The sequence below is a fragment of the Trachemys scripta genome, chromosome 1 (genome assembly GCF_013100865.1).
Source record: "Trachemys scripta elegans isolate TJP31775 chromosome 1, CAS_Tse_1.0, whole genome shotgun sequence".
NCBI classification, from domain to species: Eukaryota; Metazoa; Chordata; order Testudines; family Emydidae; genus Trachemys; species Trachemys scripta.
The window spans coordinates 181,419,335-181,428,196 of NC_048298.1; the positions used below are offsets into that span (position 1 = coordinate 181,419,335).

Here is an 8,862-nt window from a genome sequence, read left to right on the forward strand (position 1 = left end):
TGAATTCTGAATTTCATTATTTTATATTGATTGTGAAGTACATAAACCCAGTCTCTGCCCATACTCCTAGTTTATCCAAGACATTCTGAATGTTCCTGCACTTTTCCTTCAGATCAACTGTCCACGCAAAACCATGAATCAACTTAATGTACATTTCTTATTCCAGGTCATTGATATCTGAAATGAACAAAATCCCTGTTCATCACAACCCTTGTTGAACTCAGTCAGGCACCTTCCTTATTTACATACTGTTTTCAGATACCCTTTGCTTGATATCACGTATTTTACTGCATATGCCATACTTTCTGCCACTACATATTCTTCTTTTTTCCAGTTCTGCAGCTTGGAGTATGCACAAAAAATTTATATTGAACATGCTGTCTGCCTTTTTTCCTTCCATTCTTTTTGTTCCTCTTCCTTCCTTCCTGCCACAAACCACAGCCCCCAGACTGTAACAAAAGTATTTTCCCCTTAAGTTCACGTAACACCTGTCAATTCAATAGTCATCAGACTGCTACTTACTCACCATTTCTTTTGGATTTGTTCAGCCTCCTCTTTTGCAAATCTCAACTGACTATCTTTAATGAAATCACAGAGTTCTAAAGTTTTTATTTGCCCTGCCTTCCATTTGGTTTTTGGTATCACTGGAGTGATGGGTTGTATTTTTCAGTCCAAGCAGGACTCAAAATAATCAGTCTGAAAATGTTTACCAAAGGACTTCATAAACTTTGCAACAAAATGCATCCCTTAAACTGCCCCTACAAACAAAGGAGCCTGGACTGACAGCTATGCCGAGTTGGCTTTTAGGTTTGTAAAGCCTGCAGTGCCCCTTCTTACTAATTCTGAAGCCTTGAACATCGGTGACAATCTCAGCTTTCGTTTTCTTGTCTACTTTTTAAGTAGACATTTCCACCTCTTTCTTTTGTGAAAATATCCCTGAGAATATAAACTGATCACTAGGGTTGAACCTTTGCCAGTGACTTTCATAGATACCCAAGGAATTCATTACCCAGGACTGGTCTATGGGGACACAAACTCACACCCTCAAGTCCCTCGGTTTTTTGGAACACCTAGGTCTGGTCAAATGACAGTCGTCAAAAAATTATTTGTCTTATTTCACACCATTTTGTAACTAAGTTATTCAATATTTTGCCCCATTATTCACCCAGCTCTGGGAAGATGCCAGACCCACTGAGAGCTGTGGGTGCGACTGAGGCTGGGTGCTACTTAAGCTGCTAGTGATGGCATAGAATTTACTAATGCAATCTCCCACAGACAGTACCTTGCAAATGAGACAGCTCCATTGTTAAGCACTCAGCATGGCCTGTGGCTACAAAGAGGGGGAGCTCAATAAATTAAGAGACTGACTGGTGTAATGAACTGTAGAAACTTCACCATTCTAATCCTGGCTGTGACACTAACTAGTTCCCTGTCTGGGCTCAGTCAAGTCACTTAATCTTTCTAGTTTAAACTCCCCTTCTCTGTTGGCATTTATACTGGTCTCATCAGCACTGGTATCTTAGCATTTGTGAAAACTGGAATAACGTACATGCCTCCTTCACAGAAATGCTGTGACGATTAGTGTTTGCAATGTTCTATCAAGCGGTAAAATTCATCCAAATGCACACAAAACCCTCCACCGGCCCAGCAAGTCCCAGGTCTCAGACTTATTTAGATAACTGTCCATTGCAAAACTGTTTATTACATATATTGGAAATGATGCATAAACACCAAGGAAAGCAGGTCGTCTCTACTTCTCCTGCAGCTGAAGGTGCTGTGACCTGAAGACTTCCTCCTATCCCTGCCCTTTATATAAAATGGGTCAGTTTAACCTTGCGGGATGCTAAGGAATCATTTTGTTGACCCTCCCCAAATCCCTGTGCTGAGCACTGTTATCAGGAAGGACAGAATTGATTAGGTTTGTGGGGCAGTGGGAGATTAAATTGTTTTTCGAGCCTACCCAACGATGACAAGGTTGTCTCTGAGGTATCATAGCCCTTGCTAACATTCCCACCACTCTATGCAAGACATACATGCTGAGATAGGTATCTCAGAAACAACCACCCCTCTCTCTCTGTTAACAAATGAGGAAACATCCTTAGAATAAGTTTTCATTACATAGAAAAGAAAATTAAATTGGAGCATTTTATCCCCTGGGTGGAAGCAAGAACCTATTTTAATTCTCAGACAATACCAGGAAATCTTGAATACGTGCTCTCCTATTTCCAGGGGAATGCTAGATTCTGACACGCTATTGTTAGGTTATTTACTTTTGTCTAAAAAGTTTCTAATTTGGTGCAAAGGCATCAATATATCTGCTCCTTCAAAGCATGACGAAGTATGCTGAATGGAACACTGATATACTCCCAATGTTCTAGGACCAAAACAGAAGAAATCTTTTTTTATTTTTTTATTTTTTAAAGCAGTGTTTTCCAAACTTGGGACGCTTGCTTAGGGAAAGACCCTGGCGGGCCGGGCTGGTTTGTTTACCTGCCGCGTCCGCAGGTTCGGCCGATCGCGGCTCCCAGTGGCCGCGGTTCGCTGCTCCAGGCCAATGGGAGCTGCTGGAAGCGGCATGGGCCGAGGGACGTACTGACCGCTGCTTCCAGCGGCTCCCATTGCCCTGGAGCAGTGAACTGCGGCCAGTGAGAGCCACGATTGGCCGAACCTGCGGACCCGGCAGGTAAACAAACCGGCCTGGCCCGCCAGGGGCTTTCCCTAAACAAGCGGTGTCCCCAGTTTGGGAAACACTGTTTTAAAGGCATGATATACGTCTCTTTGCTACTCTTTTTGATCAAGAATATGTAACAAATAATTTATCACAGAATACCATTGTATGTTTTAATGTTTGCTTTGTTCTGATGCACATGTGGAACACTTACTGGCTATCACTACATTTAGACACTGAACCTACAATTAGACTTAGTGCACACCTTAGTGTGCACTTAGTACACCTACAAGAAACCTTACTGATTTCAAACAAGGCTGCACTTCGAGACAAAGATCTGCATTAGTGGATTTAATTACAGGATTGGGATCTGTTTCTATACATGCATGTTGAATGGAGAATTTAACCCTTGCATTTCTTTTGGTATGGGAATATCCTTGTTTCCCCTCCATCAGCAGCCATTGTTTTTACACATACCACAATGTGCAAGATCTTACAATGTGCAACACATACTAGAATGTGAAAGGACCAGCAGACCCTAATCCGAAATATTTACAATGAATTCTAACTAAAGACAAAACACAATTTTTCAAAAGCACAAATGACATACGCTCAAAAAACAAAACAGGAAGATCAAATTTACAATAATCTAGTCCACGTATCTAATGCCTTTGTTCTGGCCTGTTCTCAGCTTGAACAAATCAGTGTAGCTCCAATGATCACAAAGAATTTATGTTAATTTACACAAGCTGATGATCTAGCCAAATCTATTGACATGAATACATACTTTAAAAGTATACAACACTTGGATTTCATGGGACCATTAAGGGGTTTTATTCTGGAAATATCTAACTTTACAGCAAGTCATGAATACGGGGCATCAATTTTCTCAAGAAAGTGACAATACTTACGAAAGGACATTCCCAATATAGGCATAATACGAGCAGCAGTAGGGGGTAGTCCCATCACAGCAGTAAGCTTTGCAGTCATTGTCACACTGTGCAAGACAATCTTCTGCAGAATAAAAATAACAATGCAGTCTCAATAGCAAAAAACTATGTAGCACAGCTTTAAAGAAGATGCATTTTTAGCAGCTTTTTGCTGATAGGACTTCATTTGAGGTTTGATCTGACTCTGTAATCCGAACTCTAGCAGAATTCCAACTGGCTTGAAGAGTACATCTTCAGGTGTCACTGTATATCTGTATTTTGCAGTTTGGCTATATGGGCTCTCTCCCTCTGTTTTTTAAAAAAGAATTTCAAATTTCCAACAGTACAGATTATCTTTTTATATTTTAACAATAAATACAAAGAAATATCTAGGGACAGATTCTGGTTCACTGAGTTGTATGCTGGGACAAGCAGAGAGTGAGGCTGTGTGGGAGCTGATTATAGATCCTTGATTCCCGGTCTAATCCCCAGCCCTAGGTGTAAACTAGAGCAGCCTGGGGGCTGCTTTGAGCTGGGCCAACTGGCAATGGTCCTTAAGGCACCATCTGCTAGCTAAGAACAACTGAAGCACAGTGCACTTTGACTCTTCCCCCACTAACTCCATCTCCAATTCATCCTCTCTATTAGTGGCTGCAAGCAGAGTAGTGTAGAACACCTTTGTGCCAAGGGCACTCCTAGCTAGAAGGATACAACCACTTTTGCCCCCCACCCCTCCTCGTCTTTTAATGCGTCATTTTCTGAGAATGACAGAATAATCAAACTGTACAAAGAAATAAAATCAAAAGGTTAGCAAACAAAGAATAAATATCCATATATTGACGAAAGAGAAAAGTTTTTCACTAGCAGTGGTTTTGTTGTTGTTTTTAAAGAAACACACCACTTCCTCCTAAGTAAAAGCCCCAACTCAAAGTTCAGGTTCTCCTCTGAAAAAGTAGCTCGGTAAAACTGTTATTGTCGGGTTCCATGTTTATTGCATCTCACTGATTTCCAGTGCAATTTTGTTAAGTTTACATATCAAGATGTTTTTCTAACTGTCATAAACCCAACCTGGGCTCTGACAGTCTGCTTGGCGTCTTTCCATCTTGTAGGTCATTAACCCCAGTAATAAAGATTCAACAAGCCAAATTAATTCCTTAGTTAAACAGATGCAGCCCCATTGAGGGCTTAATTGGAAGAAAATAGGTTTCCACAAGTGCAATTGAGGGTTTAATTTGGAGACTTTTGCCCCTTTGCAACTACAAATTAAGCCTTTGTTGACATTTCTGCATTAGTTTTCAGTGGGGCTTCTCGTGACAGTAAGGTCAGGCCCCATATGCTTCAGAGCCTTGCTTCCTCATAATAATCAACATAGCAAAGGAAGTGGAAGAATCATGCAACGTTCATGCAATCACTGCCTCCTGGTTTTACTGGTGCTGGGTCACCTAACTCATAAGGAGGGATTTAAAAACTTGCAGTGCTCATTTAGGGGGAGTGAGTGAGCAAGCTAGTTCATTTTTGGTAGCATTAAAGAGACTTAAAACGGGCATGATTATCTTTTTGAGAGAATCCCAGAGAAATGTCCTGTACACATGCTTATCATTCAAAGAATGTAGATGATCAATTATTTGATCAAACAACACAAATGAAACAAATCATCAATTTAAATTATCAACAATAATGAAACTTCTCCAAAAGTGGCAAAAGTTATCAGCCAAGACACAAGATACTCTTATGGGAAAGAACAGTGCTATGCTTAATTGTTAAGTGTACAAACCACAGAATCTTGGTAGCTTCTGACTGATTATTGTACTGTCAATTTTAAAGTTACTGAGTCAGGAATGCACTTATGCATGTGCTTAACTTTATTCATGTCCTTAAATCCTAAAGAGTGCTGTCCTGAATAGGGATTCTTTCCTGATTTGAGGCCTTTTCTAATGAGGGCAAAATGAGGTAAATTAGTCCCCTTGGGCTAAATTCAGACCCACTGTAAGTGGCAGCTACTCCACTGTAATCAAGGGATTTGTATAGCCCTTTTTTTTATTTTTTATTTTTTTTTAAAGACTCCCACCATTGCAGCGCCTCCTCCCTGTATGGCAGTGGTGGGACATTCTGGCTGCCGCTTCCCGCAGCTCCCATTGGCCAGGAATGGCAAACCGCGGCCACTGGGTGCTGCGAGCGGCCGTGCAAATGTAAACAAAATGTCTGGCGGCCCACCAGCAGATTACCCTGACAGGCCACAGGTTGCCCACCTCTGCTGTATGGTAATGGCAGACATGGGACCAGTTTTCTTGTTTTGTTTTTTAAAACCTACCATGTCATGTACACCTCCTCCTCTGTGTAAATTTACATGGCAGGGTGGTAAAAATGCTGTCACCTGTCTGCACTAGCACCGCCAATGTGCTTCCATTTGTGGTAGTGCAACTGTTGAAGGACTGCAAAAGAGACTCATACAGATACAACCATGGAGCTACAGATGCTTACACCCTTGTTTGAATTTGGACCAAACACAGACAGCAATATGCTGAGATTCCAGGTTTTATTTAATTGCAATTAATATTAAAAGTTTAAATGCACATACACTTCAGTCTACACTACAAATAGCTTATTGACTAATTATCTACTGTAATAAAATTAGAGAGAAGCATGATAAAGGGAATAATTACATTGTCCACTTAGGTAGGCAGAGCCTGGGTAATGGATATTAGAAGTGCTTAATTGAAACTCAAACTTTTAGTCCAGGGACTGACCTTGCTCCCATTAAAGTCAGTAGGAGCTTTACCATACATTTCAGTAAGAGCAGAACTAGGAAAAGAAAGTAAAATATTGATTTGCTCTGCTGGAGTGTGACTATCAGAAGTAGAGGCCCACTTCTACTGCCGATTTAAGTAGGTGCCGGATAGGGTCCTAAATTTTATTAAAATTAATGTTTAAAATTAAATATACACAAGTTAAGAGGGAAGGTACTGTACATCCGGGGTCAGGCTTGATTTATGAGGGATTACGGGTATCGGTTGCAAGGGTGAAGAGATACATGCATAGATGGGGGTGTATGAGTTTTTCAAGTGTCAGTGGATAAGTGGGCTCAGGCACACCAAATCAGTATCAGTGTAGCCAATGAGTATGTGGCTGGGGTGCATCCCTTGGCTCGGCAGGGAAGGAAGTGGGTTGTTTCCCTACAACATGAGAATGTTGCACAGTGGAGAATGTTTGGAGCTTCTTTGTATTAATTTGGTTTAGTTGAATTAGTTTTAAAGATAATTAAATGTGATTGTTATCAATTTAAAAATCAACATAGTAAAGACAAATGTAACTGTTCTCAGGAGCAGATGATAGAGCTAGGAGAAATGTGCCCCTACTTTATTTACTCTAATTACCGGCAATTTTAAACCAAATCCTAGCACCTGATGTGGAATACATAGGGTTTTCCGCCGCAGATAATCCGCTGAAAACTGCTCATCCTGGCGAGAAAGAAAAGCTTCCTGGATGCGGAGTCGCTTAGTAAACCTGGGGGTTAAGCGATTCCACAGTCGCCGCAGCACGTTTGCCAAGCCTCTTTCTTCTTCTGAAAAGGGCTGGTCCGAGTCCCAGTCGGCGGGATGCCGGCCTGTGTGTGAGGCAGACAGCCCTGCTTACTGAAACCCCTCCGGGGACGGAGCCAGGTACTTGCCAACTTCCAAAAGGGGAATCCCGCTGAAGCGCCCCAGGCGCCGGGAACTGCCCCGTGGCCCTCCGCCTCGGCACTATGCTGTTCCGCGGGCTTTTGCCGGAGACTGACAAGCCTTAGCACGTGGGCGGCAGGGGGAGAGCAGAACAGCTGCTGCAGGGTGTACGCTGTACAGCCCCGGCCTGCCCATGGGTCATCTCCGACCCGCGCTGCCCCGCTCACCCAGCCCGTCTCTGCCCCCGCCCCGTGCTCCCTGGCACCCCCTCCAGCAAGCGGCACCTCCGCCCCGCGCCCTCCCCACTGACCTGCGAAGACAAAGAGCAGCACCAGCTTGGGAAGCAAGTCTCCTTGGCCGCGCCGCTGTGTGTCCATCCATGCAAGCGGGCTGCGGACAGACAGCGGGACTGCTCCTCCGCCGCTGCGGGGCAGGGATGGGAGTGGGGACAGGGCACAGCGCCCGGCCCCGCGGAAAAGCAAAGGGCGCACCCGGGCGGGGGGGACTGAGCTGCCGCGTGCGCCCGCCCATCAGCTGGGCGCTGCCCTGCTCTGCGGAGCGCAGCTGCAGCTGCCCGGGACTCTCCCGCCCCCTTTGTCTCGCTGCTGCCTCTCGGGGCTCACGTTTCAGCTCGGTGGGTGGCACTGACGTGTGTACAGAGGCAGCGTGTCTGCCCCCGGCCCTTCCACCCCCGACGTGTTGCTGTGGGGGCCGTTCACACACACACGCGAGCCAGTGGTTTTAGGAGCCGAGCTTCGCAAAGCTCCCTGCGAAGTTACGGCACTGACACGATATACCAAGCAGCTGTAATTGCTGATGTGTGTGCGAGGGCAGCGGGGCGCCGCTGAGAGCACACAACAGGCCAGGCAGCGGAGCCAGTTGCATCCCCCTGGAGCATCCCTTTCTCTCACTAGGTGGGGGAAGACAGCTGGATGACTGTGAGCCTTTCCTCCTGGGCTGCTCCTCCTATAATTGTTCAGCTGGTGCCACGATAGCTTGGTGGGTTCATATCGGGCATTAGTTATACATTAGTTGGAACACGCAGCACAACGACAACGTAGCAGTGTGCTAGGCTGTGACTTGATAGAAATCACACGCCTGATATGACAACAGATGCACCTGTCCCTTGAAGGAAGTCCAAGCACAGTTTATCCCCAGAACCTCACTACGTATAGCAGAAGCTGTGTGCTTTGGGTCAATGGTGAGGACAATTTTTGAAACCTAACAAATTACTAAATGTAAATCCGGTAAATTACAGCACACACAACTGATTTCTGCCAGTGCCTATATCTTTTTGTTAATTTTTTTGTACCTGCTGAATGGAGCAAATATAAGAAAAATAGCCATCCATCCCTTTTACTCTATGCACACTCAAACAGCTGTACTTAATTGTTTAGAACATATAGGACGTGCCTGTTATCAGATATGTATTCCTGTGTCTGACCTATTATTTGTTGCTTACCTCTCTGCTCTGCCTTTACATCACACTAGCTTCGGAAAGCAGGAGTTGCCTGGAGGATTTTAGGAGTTGCCATTGGCATGTGCAAACACAAACCTCCATCCTGACTGACACTGTTGCTGTACATATGATAAACCAAAGCCAACT

The 8,862-nt window shown here is 44.2% G+C and overlaps 1 protein-coding gene across 1 annotated transcript in view; it reads right to left on the minus strand.

Annotated features, from left to right (window-relative positions):
- CYYR1 (cysteine and tyrosine rich 1) overlaps positions 1-8,051 on the minus strand; it is an 83,070-nt gene extending 75,019 nt beyond the window's left edge. The window contains exons 1-2 of the mRNA XM_034793122.1: positions 7,567-8,051; positions 3,580-3,682 (exon numbers count right to left, since the gene is read on the minus strand). Coding sequence (XP_034649013.1) covers positions 3,580-3,682; positions 7,567-7,633 — 170 coding nt within the window. The 5' untranslated portion in view covers positions 7,634-8,051. The remainder of the gene's footprint in view (positions 1-3,579; positions 3,683-7,566) is intronic.
- Between the last annotated feature and the right edge of the window lie 811 nt (positions 8,052-8,862).